The 15,436-nt window shown below is 48.0% G+C and overlaps 1 protein-coding gene across 1 annotated transcript; it reads right to left on the bottom strand.

Moving 5' to 3' along the window:
- Positions 1 to 11,756: 11,756 nt before the first annotated feature.
- On the bottom strand, positions 11,757 to 12,482 carry LOC105544768 (immunoglobulin iota chain). The gene is made up of 2 exons (XM_011987355.1): positions 12,409 to 12,482; positions 11,757 to 12,322 (listed from the first exon to the last, which is right to left on the bottom strand). Exons 1-2 carry the CDS (start codon positions 12,452 to 12,454, stop codon positions 11,931 to 11,933), a joined length of 438 nt encoding a protein of 145 aa, XP_011842745.1. The 5' UTR covers positions 12,455 to 12,482; the 3' UTR covers positions 11,757 to 11,930.
- Positions 12,483 to 15,436: the final 2,954 nt, after the last annotated feature.

The raw sequence follows: 15,436 nt of genomic DNA, 5'->3' as shown, positions 1-15,436 counted from the left end.
CTGCCTGAGGATGTTCGGTTTGCCTCATCCCAGGACTACCCAGGGCACCATTGCACTCCAGCCTGGGCAACAAGAACAAGACTCTGTAAAAAAAAAAAAAAAAAAAAGAAACAAATAAGGATAACTTTTTCTCTTCCTGAAATTTTTAAAAACTATTTCCTCACTCAATTCTTCCTTCTGTTCTCATGTTTCATTCGCCATGTGAAAGGCTGCGGGCCCCGTGTTCCGAGGAGCCCCTTGTCTGAAGCAGCTGCTGCTCCCGAACAGGCAGATCTCGTCACAGGAGCCTTGTTTCTAGAGCGCAGCCTTGTCACTGCTGTGAAGGAGAATGTTTAATGCTCAAACCAGGGGCTACTTAGGCTTTCCCAGACTTGGCCTTTCTGAGATACTGTAATTAAATTGAAGAGGTAGTTATTCTGGGATTAAACTAGGAAGTCGCATCTTCTTATCTGTATCTGACTTCATTGGGTCCTGCTGTTATTGATCTACATTAATATGGTCTTTTGGCTAAAACATAGTTTCCCTGGATGCTGAACGTGGAGCCTTACAGTTTTGGCAATGGCTCAGCAGAATTCTTCTTTGGAAATTGGTGAAGATAGGCGAAGTATAGATCTAGGAAGGTGGAGGGTTCCCGCAAAAAAAAAAAAAAAAAAAAAGTGCCCTCACAGAGAACTATGCACTTAGTGTCATTACATACAATGGGCAGCACACGCAGGCCCCTGCTTTTCCTTCATGAAGGACAGGTGGGGAGGATCTCTGGAGGCGGTGCTTGCTCATCCACCGGCCAGCAGCCTCTCTGCTGTCCTCTCCGCCTCCCTTATCATCCACACTCACCTTTGTGGTGCAGGACACGCTGCCTTTATTCTTTGACCTCATTTCATTCTGAATTTTTAAAGCTTGCTGTAACTGGTTTTACCCCTTCAATTTGAAAAGTTTGTTTTATAAATTGAAATAATTGTTGCCACATTTTTCTTCAATGTTTAAAATGGTAATCAGCCACTTTATTTGTAGACAGTGCATAGAGATAAATGCTGGGGATAAGGATGTTTGTTTTTAACCTTGTGTTTGATCTCTGGGTTCTAGGGGGTGTGGAAAAGGAAAGTGGTATAAATTTAATGACAAGGTTACAGAAGACTTAGACCTAAATGATGAGCCCTGGAGTGCAAATGCTTTGGTGAAGCACATTTTTAATTTAGTTTTCTATAAAATTGAAAATTGGATTATTTACATTAAAAATAGGATAGACTATTTTTTGTGGTACTGCTGCTCTGGCTATAGAACCACAAGAAGGTTGGGGAGGGGAGGCATGCTGTCAGGATGAAATGAATATCAAAGAGAAACTAATAAAGAAATCTAACCTTAAAAGTTTCAAAAGTAGTTGTCCACTAAAATTTTCAAATTTCCTTTTCACTTACATAGGAGCATAATTAGAGAACATATTTTTAACACTTATACTTTTACCATATTCGTGAGTCAGCGTGGCAAAGCAGTCTCTACCTCCAAACCCCCACTCCCAGGACAAAAAATGTATGAGGGAAACTACATCAAAAAACCCAATCACAGTTAGCTGTTTGAAAACCATTTGGCAGAGATCTTAGCATTTCTGAAACCTAATTTTGAGATATTCTAGGGGCATTTCCAACTTTCCACCTGCACTAGATTCACTATATTCGAGTTCTAGATCATGCCACTGTAGTCATGCATTCGATGGTGGTAAATTTTAAGGGTTTAATAGAGGATCATTGCCGGAATTTACCTAGATTTGGCCAGTCTGCAGAAATGGCCAAACAAAGCCAGGGATGATCCCACCCTGTGCCACAGAACAGACTTTTAAATGTTACTTGCCATTTGCTTAAATTTGCCTTCCATAGGATATTTACCCTCTTTTCCTTACTCTATTACCAAACAGCTCTTACTTCCTACCCTTCCTCCCCAACATAACCCTCCAAATGAGGGATCCATTTTAGTGCCAGAACTGAGGTCCCCTGACTTCCACTCTAAGCAATACCCTAAAAAGATCCTCATTTTACCTACACTTTGCATTCAGCACATTTAGTGAGTAGTTATTTGGGGGATTCTTGGGCCCTTTGTTTTAGATTGTCAAGAAAAGAAAATCTTTATTTAGACTTCTTAATGCTATGCTGTAAAGCAAACACGCACACTTGTGTACGCCAAAGATACCCAGTGTCTGCGTGTTCTTCCACCAGAGGGGGTTCTGATGAGAACTCCCTGGGATCACCAAAGAGGACTCGAGTCAGCTCTGTCCAGCAGGAAGTTGAGGACCTCTCTCTGTAAGTTTTTCCTTTGTGAACCCAAAATATCTGAGACAGGTCACAATAAATTTGGAAAGTTTACTTTGTCAAGGTTATGGACGTGACACACCCTCAGGAGGTTTTGAGGATATGTTCCTAAGGTGGTTGGCTACAGCTTGCTTTTATACATTTTAGGGAGATGTGAGCCATCGACCAATATGTATAAGATGTCCACTGATTTTGTCCAGAAAGGCAGGACAACTCAAAGCATGGGAGGGGGCTTCCAGGTCATAAGTAGATAAGACAAATGGTTGCATTCTTTTGAGTCTCTGATTAGCCTTTTTCTGCATACACAATTTATATGTGAGAGGAGGGGAGAGGAATCTTCACTTATGCCTTAGTCTGGCTCAGTGAAGTGCTACAGCAGAAGCAGCAACAAAATGTGCATTTGTCTCAGGTGAGCAGAGAGATGACATTGTGTTCTGTCCATCTGGGAGTCCCGAGATTTATCTCCTTTCACACCATATAACTTGTTGTGTGATGTAGTAGGTGATAGTGTGATCTTTGAGAATACAGTATTTGGGATCTGAAGATAATTAGCTAAGCTAGGGAGAAATTCTTAAAATAATCCTAAAGGGATAATAAATAAATCCCTTTTCTTTATTATTGCTTCCTGGTCATTATTTCCTTGGCAATAACTTCCTTTGCGTTTAGAAACATGCACATAAGTTATTTCCTTTTAGAATTGAGATTTTTTAAAATTTATGCTTGAGATTCTTTGAAAAATGTTGGCAGCATTTATTGAATTACACTTCATGTCCGAAACATGAACTATGTCAACACTCTCAGAATGTTGTTACTTCTTCAAGGTTTTGTTGTCAGTGAATTTGCCTTTAATATATTAAATCAGGAAAGTATGTAATTTATTTTTCATGTGAAAAATGTGATTAAATATGGTTTATTAAGTTTGAAAACTTGGTTCAATACCTTATTGTCATAAGACTTTGAATGTGTTTAAAATGAGTTTATTTCACTGTTATTTAATGGTTGTAATGGTGGAAACGATACCTCACAGTAACATGCAGGAAGAATTCATTTTCCTGTTTACTATGTCATAGTACTCAGTTGTAAATCCCATGTGCCAATGAAGTAAAACTTTGTGTTAAAATTTGTCTTGCAATTTTTTATTTTGTATGATGTCACTCAGTTCTCCAAACTAATTGGAAGATACTGACTTTTAAAAATTATATAATTAATTATAAATTAATAATTAAAATGTACATGGAAATTCAAAAAAGCCAAGGTTAGCCAACACTCTCCTAAGACATTCTTCCCTACCAGGTGTTAGAACTCATCGCGAAAGTTACGGTAATTAAGATAGTGCGGGTTAAACGCTCAGGGCCCACATTTCCAGGACTCCTCCCTGGAGACTTTGCTGCCAGACCACACTGTTTGTCACAATGCTGCTGCTCTTGCAGATGCAGATGATGTTCCTGGGCTCTGAGCCCCACATCGTGGATGGATGACTCAGCCCAGCCTGGAAATAAGAACCTAAAAGATGTTGAAGTCAGAGATGAGGGTTGGGTCCCTGCTCACTTTGACCACAGCCTACCTCCCTTGAGTCAGAGCTCAAAGTTTGGGGCTAACATACCAGAGCTACGTTTCCGTGATGTGTTTTCTCTTTTTTTTTTTTTTTTTTTTGATGGAGTCTCGCTCTGTCGCCCAGGCTGGAGTGCAGTGGCGCGATCTCGGCTCACTGCAAGCTCTGCCTCCCGGGTTCATGCCATTCTCCTGCCTCAGCCTCCTGAGTAGATGGGACTACAGGCGCCCGTCACCGCGCCCGGCTAGTTTTTTGTATTTTTTAGTAGAGACGGGGTTTCACCATGTTAGCTAGGATGGTCTCGATCTCCTGACCTCGTGATCTGCCCGTCTCAGCCTCCCAAAGTGCTGGGATTACAGGCTTGAGCCACCGCGCCCGGCGATGTGTTTTCTTATATCTTTTATTTCTCTGCTACAATTTCTACCTATTCACTGCAAACTTACTTTACAGGAAAACCTTGCAGTGAATCTATCAAACAAATTGGGAAGATTTATCATCTTCACCACATTGAGTGTTTGGAAACACAAACTGGGAATACAGTATCTATTCATTTATTTAACACTTTTTTATCTTTTGTTGTAGTTTTCAGGTTACAAAACTTTCTGTTTTTCTCAATTTGTCCCTAAGCCTTTCCTGTTGGTGCTATTATAAATGGTGTTGCTTTTATTTTGTAATATTTGATGGTTCATTGCTAGTATACATAACACAATTCATTTCTACAGATTGGTATTGTGTCATAAAACCCAAAGGGGGCCGGGCACGGTGGTTCACGCCTGTAATCCCAGCACTTTGGGAGGCTGAGGCAGGCGGATCCTGAACTCCGGAGCTCGAGACCAGCCTGGCCAACATAGCGGAACCCAGTCTCTACTAAAAGTACAAAAATTAGCCAGGCGTGCTGGTGGGCACCTGTAATCCCAGCTACTCAAAAGGCTGAGGCAGGAGAATAGCTTGAACCCAGGAGGTAGAGGTTTCGGGGAGCCGAGATCGCGCCACTGCACTCTAGCCTGGGTGGCAAGAGTGAGACTCTGTCTCAAAAAACAAAACAAACGGCCGGGCGCGGTGGCTCACGCTTGTAATCCCAGCACTTTGGGAGGCTGAGGCGGGCGGATCACAAGGTCAGGGGATCGAGACCATCCTGGCTAACACGGTGAAACCCCGTCTCTACTAAAAATACAAAAAAAAACTAGCCGGGCGCGGTGGCGGGCGCCTGTAGTCCCAGCTACTCGGGAGGCTGAGGCAGGAGAATGGCGTGAACCCGGGAGGCGGAGCTTGCAGTGAGCCGAGATAGTGCCACTGCACTCCAGCCAGGGGGACAGAGCAAGACTCCGTCTCAAAAAAACAAAACAAAACAAACAAAAACAAAACAAACAAGCAAAAAAAATAAAATAAAATACGAAATTGAAGCTCCCACCGGCATTGTGAGTCACTTCTGGACTTTGAATGGGGCATGGCTGGGATCAACCTCTTTTGATTGCTCTAACATCTCTACTGAGAAGTTGTCATCTCTGAGCAAGGGATTTCTGCCTGCAAAAACATGAATAAGGTGAGAAAGAAAAAGCCATGGATCATCCTACAAGTTGAACTGAAGAAGAGACTGTGACATTGTCAGATCTACTCTTTTGGGGAATATCAGGTACTCACAATAGAAGCCATCCCTGGGCTAGGCTTGTCAGAGCCTCTAGCAGGGGTGACTACAAAAGATCCAGAGATCCAGAGGGGAGGCTTCTGTCTCTTCCCCTTGGGTCTAGAGCACTGTGTAAGCATAGTGACATCATGCCTTATCTTACAATAATAGCCTCCTCTTCAGGCTGCAGCTGTGTCCTCCCAGGCTAAGCAAAGGCTCCTGCTCACCAGTCTGTGGAAGGTACCAGCAGCTGATTCTTACCTGGTCTCTCCCAGGGGGCCAACTCTGGGTCTCACACCTCAGACCAAAGTCAGATCTCAATCGATTCTCAGGGCGGGGCAGAGATCAGTAGTCGGCAAAACAAATTTGTGTGAACAACTCTTCCTTTACAGGACAATGGAGAAGATAAAAGAAGCCAGGACCACCAGCCCTCTGCGTCCTCAGGAGGCAGTGTTTACCATGGCCTGGACCCCTCTCCCCATCGCGCTCCACTCTCACTGCACAGGTGAGTACAGGCTTCAGGTGTCCAGGGTTACCTCCTTAGCTCGTGTTAGCTCCTGTGGTTCTGACCATTAAGACACATAATCTTGGTCTCTGCCCCAGCACCCACGAGTGTCTGTGTCTGCAGGTTCCCTCTCCCAGCCTGTGCTGACTCAGCAGGCCTCCTTCTCTGCATCCCTGGAAGCATGTACCAGACTCTCCCACACCCTGAGTAGTGACCTCAGTGTTGGTGACTATGTGATAACGTTGATACCAGCACAGGCCAGGAGATACCTCGTGAGCTTTAAGTCAGACTCAAAGAACCAACCAGGGCTCCAGGATCCCCAGCTGCTTCTCTGGATCTAAGATGCCTCCCCTCTTCTCTCTGGACCTTTTGTAGTCACCCCTGCTAGAGGTTCTGACAAGTCTAGCCCTGGGGGAACTTGTACTGTGAGCACCTGATATTCCCCAGAAGAGTAGATCTGACAGTGAGTCCCCAGCAGCAAATACAGGCTCTACCGCCCCAGCCCTGGGGAGTTTTGGGGGTGGCACAGCTGTGGGTGCCCCCTGCACAGACCCTGAGACAGACCCACAGTGGGTCTGTCTGCTCACTAGCCACACTGCAGTCTCTCAGTGGGAATCATGTGAGTGGAGTCACCTGAGAGGCTGGTCGCTGTCGGTCCACAGCATCCATGGCCACACCCCTGCTCTGTCCCAGGGTAACTGATTTTTTTTTTTTTTTAAGACAAGGTCTCCCTCTGTCACCCCAGCTGGAGTGCCGTGGTATGATCTCGGCTCACTGCAACCTCCACCTCCCAGGTTCAAGTGATTCTCATGCTTCAGCTTCCCAAGTAGCTGGGATTACAGGTGTACATCACCTCGTCCGGCTAATTTTTGTATCTTTAGTAGAAACGAGGTCTCACCATGTTGACCAGGCTGGTCCCAAACTTCTGGCCTCAAGTGATCCACCTGGCTCAGCCTCCCAAAGTGCTGGGATGACAGGCATAAGCCACTGCGCCCAGCCCCAAAGTAACTAATATTAATAAACAGCCTTTCCGCGGAGGACTTCTGCATTTGACACATGGGAAATATGATGACCGTCCAATGTAAGGAGGCTGCAGGCAGTGGGGAATGCAGAAGGCTCTTGAGAGCAAAGGCCTGGGCAGCTCCTTCCGCAGGGGCCAGGGAAGGAGGCAACTGTAACTGTAACTGGGTGTGTGAGTGGAGAGTGGGGTCCTGCTGGGGGACAAAGAAAACATATCATAGTCCAAGGAGAGAAAGGGAATTTGGAATGACAATCAGGCACTTCAAATGGCTTGGTGAGGGATGGCAGAATATACCACTAAGAGTGGACTTGAGCACATGAAGTCGGAGTGGAAAGTTGGGTAAGATCATTTGCATCCTGACTGCAGATGTCCTTATGGGTCAGGGTGAGGGATTGGGTTGGTTCCTTACCTGGGGTTGATAGAGATTATGAAAAGGAGGCTGGATGGAAGGAACTGACTCTTTAGAAGGACATCCCTGGTCTTGGGTTCAACAAAGAGCCAGAAGGCGGCAGAGCAGGCCAGGGGGACTGGAGGCTGGTCTCAGAGATATGGAGGAGGAAGGGAGTGAGAGATGCTCGAGGCGAAGAACCCACGGGGTGACTGTGGCCCTGGTCAGAAGGCGAGGGAGGGATAGGGATGAGGCTGAAAGTTGTAGTTCGGTTGACCAGGTGGATTTTCTCATCACTGTCATGCAGGAATGGTGTAGGGGAGAGAGAAAAAGGGAAAGGAGAGGAAATGTGGCCAGTCACTAATGTGATAGAGAGAAGGTCTGGGCTGGTTCTGCCTTCTTAGGGAATCACAATTCTCTAAGGTGGTGACCCCAGCCACCTAATGGGATCCCACAATGGCAGGGTCCTTGGAACCCGAGAATTCATTGAGTTACACATTCATTCATTTGTTCGTTCAACTCTAATTGCCAAGTGTCTATCAGGCACATCAATGGGTTGAGTAGATTCTGCCCACTGAGAATCTGCAGATTAGTATGGGAGGGAGCTTTACTAAATAAATTTAGAACTGTGCAGTAGATGCTAAATATAGTTAGGAAAACATGCTGTTTGCACAGTGGAGGAAGTTAATAACTGCATGAAGAGGTCAGGGAAGTCTTGCCCAAGGAGTGAGATTTGAAACAGTTGTGGAACCCCGAGTCAGTGCAGCCAGCTGGAGGCCACCACAAAGGGACAGGAAGTCCTGGCAGTAAACAGCCTGGGCAAAGGTTGAGAAGCAATCAAGAGACTCGATTTTGGTCAATTGCAGTTGGCTTAACATGGCAGAAATAGGGAGAGAGGTTGCACAAGAAATGGGACTTGGGACCAAGCCTGAGCCAGGCTTCAAAGGCTGTGTCATGGGAAGGAGGCTGAATTGCATCCCCTCAACCCAAGTGGTCTCTTCACAAGCCATATGTAGCTCTTGACCCCTTGGCTGGTCCAAATTATCCAAGATGTGGGTGTAAAATACATACCAGATTTTCGAAAGTGGATACAAAAGAAAAACAAGTTTCAACTATCTAGTAACTAATTTTTATATTGATTATAGGTTGAATTGGTAATATTGGGGATATATTGTGTTCAATAAAATATAACATTAAAAATCATTTCACCTATTTGTTTTTACCCTTTAAAAATTATGTAGCCACTGGAAAATTGGAAATTACAGATGTGGCTTGCATGTGTTCCTTAGAGTGTGGGAGACAATAAAGGGTTAGAGAGAAGGAATGCAGGCAAGGTCGGATCTAGGAGCAAAAAGATGAGGAGTGGTGGGTACAGGCTGCATGCAGCAGGACGATGGATGGGAAGGAGACCAAATAATGGTCAAGGCGAGAAATGACTCAGACTAAAGGAAAGGATTTGACAAGAGGGAAGGCCAGGCAGGTGACTGATGGGGAAATCATGATACTATTATTTTGTTGAACAGTCGTGATGGATAAAAACTTTTTGTTTGTTTGTTTGTTTGTTTGTTTTTGAGAGAGAGTCTCACTCTGTCGCCCAGGCTGGAGTGCTGTGGTGCAATTTCAGTTCACTACAACCTCCGCCTCCCAGGTTCAAGCAATTCTTCTGTGTTAGCCTCCCAAGTAGCTGGGATTAGAGGCACCCACCACCACGCCCAGGTAATTTTTGTATTTTTAGTAGAGACAGGGTTTCACCATGTTGCCCGGTATGGTCTCAAACTCCTGTCCTTAGGTGATCTGTCCGCCTCGGCCTCCCAAAGTGCTAGGATTACAGGAGTGAGCCACCACGCCCAGTTGGATAAAAACTTTTTATAGAAGTTAATCAGTTCTATGATTATCCCCTTTACATACAACATTGGAAATGTTGGCTTAGATTTTAAGTGACTCCTCCAGAGCTAAGACTCACGCTCAGTCTGGCCTCAAGCCTGAGTTCCAGGTCTCATTTTTCATTGAGCTAATGGGGCGGAGGCATGAGGATGATACTGGAGTCCAACTCAGCTCCTGGCTTTCTAGATTTCTTGTCATAGCATGGAATCCCAGAATCATGAAGGATGAAAGCTAGAGAGAGATGGGTTACAAGCAGAAGACAGAGTTCCTCTGGAACCATCTAGCTGGCCTTTAAAACTGTGGGCCATGGCCAGGTGCAGTGACTCACACGTGTAGTTCAGCCACTCAGCAGGCTGAGACAGGAGGATTGCTGGAGTCCAGGAGTTCAAGGCTGTAGAGCATCGTGATTGAACCTGTGAACAGCCATAGCAGTCCAGCCTGGGCAGCATAGCAAGATCCTATCTCTAAAATAAAATAATAAACAAATAAATAATAATGTTTTAAAATGTGGGCCTGGCCCAGGGGTAAAAGCCTGATGCACGAAGAACCCAATGCATAGAGCATAGCATAAGCTGAGATCACTGTTTCTTTGTTGTTTCTTTTCTTTTCTTTTCTTTTTTTCTTTTTTTTTTTCTTTTTTGAGATGGAATCTCGCTCTGTCACCCAGGCTGGAGTGCAGTAGCGCGATCTCGGCTCACGGCAGCCTCTGCCTCCTGGGTTCAAGCGATTCTCCTGCCTCAGCCTCCCAAGTAGCTGGGATTACAGGCATGCACCACCACACCCAGCTAATTTTTGTATTTTTAGTAGAGATGAGATTTCACCATGTGGGTCAAGCTGGTCTCGAACTCCTGACCTCAGGTGATCCACCCGCCTCGGCCTCCCAGAGTGCAGGAGACCCCTGGTTAACAAGAGAGGGACTCATGACCACACATGGAAGGCTGATATTGGCTGATACTGGCCTGTGCCTACCTCTCTGGGGAGATGCCTCAGGATCTTCTTAGCTGTGGTGAAAGGATGTGCTCAGCCAAGCTGGGGTTACAAGAGAGATGGTTTGCCGGCACTTCTCTGAGTGTGAGGCATGTCTACAGGTTGTGTGGACACCCAACGTAGGAGTCCCTCTCTGCAAGGCATACTCAGACCCACCACCCACGGGCTCAGGGGGCCCTGCTGTGGGCCAGGGCTGCGGGGAGCTCCCCACTGCTGCTTCACCCAGCCAGTCCAACACAGTCTCAGTGAGACCACGTCCTTCATGCCTCTAGGTATCTCCAGGGGTCCAGAGGCTCCTGCCTGGGGTCACAGGCAGGATAATTTGAGGGGGGACTCTGATTATCCCACCAAGTGTGGCTTGCTTAAAACCTGGAGGCAGGAACTGGAGTGCTCCTGAGCAAGGCTCAGCAAACTACGGCCTGAGTGCCATACCCAGCCCAGTGCAGCCCCATCTGTTTCTGTAAATACAGCTTAATAAGAACACGGCCATGCCTCTTTGTTCACATATTACCTATGGCTGCTTTCTTGCTACAAGGACAGAATTGAGCAGTTGTGACAGAGATCACGTAGCCCGCAAAGCCAAAAATATTTACCATCTGGCTCTTTATAGAAAATGGGCTGGGTGCAGTGGCTCACACCTCTAATCCCAGCACTTTGGGAGGCCCAAGCAGGGGGATCACTTGAGCTCAGGAGTTTGAGATCAGCTTGAGCAACATAGTGAGACATTCTTCTCTCCAAAAATAAAACTAAATAAATAGCTAAGCCTGGTGATGCACACCTGTAGTCTCAGCTGCTCAGGAGGCTGAGACAGGAGAATCACTTGAGCCTGGGAGTTCGAAGCTGCAGTGAGCTGTGATTGCACCACTGCACTCCAGCCTGGACCACAGAGCAAGACTTTGTCTCTAAAAAAAGAAAGAAAAGAACATGTTTGCCGACACCTGCCACTCTCTTGTGCAAATAAGTCAATGCATTTACTTGCTCATCTAGACCAGTGGTTCACAATCAGTGTGAGTTTACCACCTGGGGACATTTGGCAATGTCTGGAGACATTTTTGTTTGTCACAACTGGGAAGGGGCATCTGGTGGGTAGAGGCCACAGATGCTACTCACCATTCGACAATCCACAGGACAGCCCCAGAGCCAAGAACTGACCAGCCCAAAACATCAATAGGACCAAGGTGGAGAACCTGCTCTAGGCCTGTCACCTGGCTCCTGTTCTCCCCGGAGGCCCAGGCCAGGTGCTTTCTAAGCTTGTTTACTCTGTAACCCCTGGGCAGAATCAGATGACACCAGAGGGTCCTGTCCTTGGCAGGGATGCCCCTCTAGGGTGTTTTAATCAACCCCTTGCTTCCCATGGCCCACAAAAGTAGGGACTCAGGTGAGCGCTCACCACAATGCCTCGGCTGAGCAGATTGTGATCTGCCAGTCTCCCGGGGCCCTGGGCCTTTGCCCGAGGCTGGTACTACAAGATCGCACAACAGTCAGACCAAACTCAGCAAAAAGTCACAAGCAGCTTTAATTCCCTAATGCAGTCTCCAGTGGGGATTTACAGCAACACTGCAGGACCAGGAGATGCTGAGTGGCTCAGCCTCCTCAGTGCTTCAGGCCATGGCTCCACCCTCTTCCCGCCAGCCTCTGCAAGGGGATGCGTGCCCCTTCTGTCTTCAGTTCAAGGGACAGGTGTCCCGGCTGCAGTGGGTTCCATTTCTTCCTCCCACTCCCTCTCCCTCTCCTTCTTCTCGAAGCTGCGGGCCCCCATAGCACAGTAATACATAGCCTCGTCCTCAGGCTGTAGCTCAGCGATGTTCAAATACCCCTTGTTCCCGGCCACATCTTTGGATCCAGAGAAGCGAGGGGGTACCTGGGGGCCCTGGCTCTTGTCTGACTGTGAGAAGTATCTCAGCAGGAACCTCGGAGGGTGGCCCGGCCTCTGCTGGTACCAGTAGACGCTGTACACACTGATGTCATGGTCGTTCCTCAGGGTGCAGGTGAGGCGGATTGTGGTTCCAAGGGCTGAGGACATGGCCGGCGGCTGATGCAGCACCGGCTGAGGACCACAACCTGGTGACACAGAAGCATGCGGGCCGTGGGGGCAGGACTGGGTGAAGGAAGGGGCAGGGGTCTTTGGGCTCTGGGGGTTCCCTCACCTGTGCAGTAGACAAGCAGCATGAGCAGGACAGGAGCCCAGGACATGGTGCAGACCTGCAGAGCTCTGACTCCTGTGGCCACGGTGCCTGGGGTCCCCAAGGGCTGGCGCAGTATCCTCCTCCCTGCTCTGAGAGGTGGGGCCGTGGCACACCTCGTTCTGGCCACTACCATCCTAGACTTTCTTCGGTTACCGGAACAGCGTGGGGGCAGCATTTGTGGCTCTGATCTTGCCATGTGGAAGCATTCAGAGAGGATGCACCTGCTGGAGACTCTGGGGCCAGTACCCTGGAGGCCTTTGGGTTAAGGTCCCTCAAGGGGTGTGACCTCAACTTCCCCCTGAAGAAGCTGAGCCCTAGAGAAATAAACTTTCTGTCCACACTTAAATGCTTGGTGAGCCAGAAAAGGAGGACACATCCTCGCGGGGTGAAAACACCTGCTTTGTACAGCAGAAGATACTGGGGGCCCAGAGCAGGTTGGGATGCACTGCCCCTTCCACACTCCAGCACTGCGTTCAGCCCATGCCCCTCTCCCTCCCAGAACCAAGCAAAGTGACTCAGGCTAGGGAAAGAAGCACCAGGGCCCTGGCGTCTTCCCCACCCCAGTTCGGGCTCACCGAGCAGGTGCAGTTTGGCGCTGTGATGGATTGAATTGCATCCCCCAAATCCATAGGTTGAAGCCCTAACCCCCAGTGTGCCTGTATTTGGAGATGGGGCCTTTAAGGAGCTAATGAAGGTTAAATGAGGTCACAGAAGTGGGGTCCTGGTCAGTACAATTGGTGTCCTTATAAAAAGGGGAAATTTGGGAGCCGGATGCAGTGTCTCACACCTATAATCCCAGCACTTTGGGAGGCCAAGGTGGGAGGATCACTTGAGCTCAGGAGTTTGAGTCCAACCTGAGCAACGTGGCAAAACACCATTTCTACAAAAATAAATAAATAAATAAAAACTAGCTGGGCATGGTGGCCAGGCACCTGCAGTCCCAACTACTTGGGAGGCTGAGGTGGGAGGATCACTTGAGCCTGGGAGGTTGAGGCTACAGCAAGCCAAGATCTCATCACTGCCCTCCAGCCTGGCCAACAGAGGGAGACACTGCCTCGAAAAAATAAATGAGAATAAAAATAAGAAATTAATTAAACGTATGTTTGCATACTACCTGCAAGATTTAAAAAAAAAAAAATTTTAAGGGGAAATTTGGACTTAAAGTCTCTGATCCCACATGCTCATCCTCCCACACAAAGCTGAAGTGTCCCCTCCCTGGAACCTGTGCGGGCCTGTGATCAGGGCTGAAGTGGCCCTGGGTGCGCGAGGTGGCACTGAGCAGCTGGGTGTGCACTGGGACTGTTTACTCGCAAACACTTGATAGAGCAACCATCCCTGAGGCTCAGATGAGCCCCCTGCTCGGTGTCAAGCTGCCTCACATCCACTCTCTGCCTGGTGAGGTGCAGACTGCACCAGTTTCAGCCAGCTGGGCCGACTCTGGGAGCCCCACCCTTCTTCCCACTGCCCCTCTGGCCAACAACTCCACTGCCCAGGTAAGGGCTGGGGAGGGCCTCTGCAGACACAGGATGTCTTGACCACTCTGTCCAGTCACGGCTGCAACCACATCTATGACTTGTTGCCCCTCCCTCCTCTGTACAGGCTGGTGTGCAGTGGGGAACTAACAGGTGAATGCTGATTTCTGGAGAGGAGAAAGGAAGCTTTGTTCACTCATTCATTCATTTCTTCCCTCATCCAGTAGCTCCTGCACGTGTCGTGCATGTATTTGTGAAAGAGAAATACGCCTCCCAGACCCGTCCCAGAGCACCAGTCCTTGGGAATCAGGGCAGGAGAAGGTCATACCTGTGCACCAGCACTACTGCAGCCCCTGAACCAGCCCTACCACTGACACTGTCAGAGCTTTTTGATCCTTTTAAGATCGAAGATAGGTGTTTCTACTTTGTACTTACAGTTATATTTAGAGAGACAATAAGCCCAGCCCTCAACAGTAGAGACACTCTGGTCCCAACTTTGTTTCACAGACTTCACTGCCCCAGGACCCTGGCACCACTCACAGGGAAAGATTGTATCCAGTGGTGACTGTGTGTGCTGCGGAATGGTTGGACCTTCCAGACCCTGCTGGAGATGGTCTCAGACCCCTGGAGCATATAGAGTTAGAGGTAAGTCACGCACTCTGAACTCTGCCTTCTCCTGGCCCCGGACAGCTGTTCCCGCCTCTGTCCCCTCAGCCTTGTCCTCAGTGCACCGACACCTGGGCTCAAGGATCATCTGCAGGGCACAGCAGTTTGGTGGGGTTGAAGAACACCGTGTACTCGGTCCTCTCCGGCTACACTCAACTATTTATAGATAATTCTAGACCAAGAGAAGGTTGGTGAACTCTGTGACAGACCTCAAGGTCTACAAGGGTCTCAGGGGAGACAGGAGGCATTCAGTGCTCCTGCCTGGTTGGTAGACTTTTGTTTCTGTTTTTGTTTTTAAAGACAAGGTTTCACTCTGTTGCCCAGGCTGGAGTGCAGTGGTGCAATCACAGCTCACTGCAGCCTCGAACTCCTGGACTCAAACAATTCTCCTGTCCCAGCCTCCCAAGTAGCTGGGACTACAGGCATGTGCCACCACGCCCAGCTAATTCTTTCTTTATTTTTTGTGGAGACAGGGTCTTGCCATGTTGCCAAGACTGGTCTCAAATTCCTCGTTCAAGGGATCCTCCTGTCTCAGCTTCCTAAAATGCTGGGATTACAGGTGTGAGCTACTCACCGCACGCCCGGCCTAATAGATATTTTAGACTCTGTTTCAGTGATCCACTGCTACATGGCAAACCACCCATAATGTAGTCATTTAAAACAAGACTTGATTCGTTCCCCAGTTCTGTGGGTTGCCTGGTTGGTTCTTCCGGTTCCACCTGCAATCATGCATGTGGTTATGGTCATTGATGGCTGGACCAGCTGCGCTGGGAGGTCTGTCCAAGACTGCAGCTCATTCTCCTGCACATGGCTCTGATCTTAGCAAGCCCCCGCCCTCGGTGGTTCAGTGG

This window comes from Mandrillus leucophaeus, unplaced genomic scaffold (genome assembly GCF_000951045.1).
Source record: "Mandrillus leucophaeus isolate KB7577 unplaced genomic scaffold, Mleu.le_1.0 Scaffold308, whole genome shotgun sequence".
NCBI lineage: Eukaryota > Metazoa > Chordata > Mammalia > Primates > Cercopithecidae > Mandrillus > Mandrillus leucophaeus.
This window is presented reverse-complemented; position numbering and strand designations above follow the sequence as displayed.

Bases quoted from the DNA above. Each gene is read 5' to 3' on its own strand.
- LOC105544768 (XM_011987355.1), bottom strand. From the start codon at position 12,454: ATGTCCTGGGCTCCTGTCCTGCTCATGCTGCTTGTCTACTGCACAG. The intron at 12,323-12,408 runs GTGAGGGAACCC...CTGTGTCACCAG, and splicing joins GCTGCTTGTCTACTGCACAG to GTTGTGGTCCTCAGCCGGTG.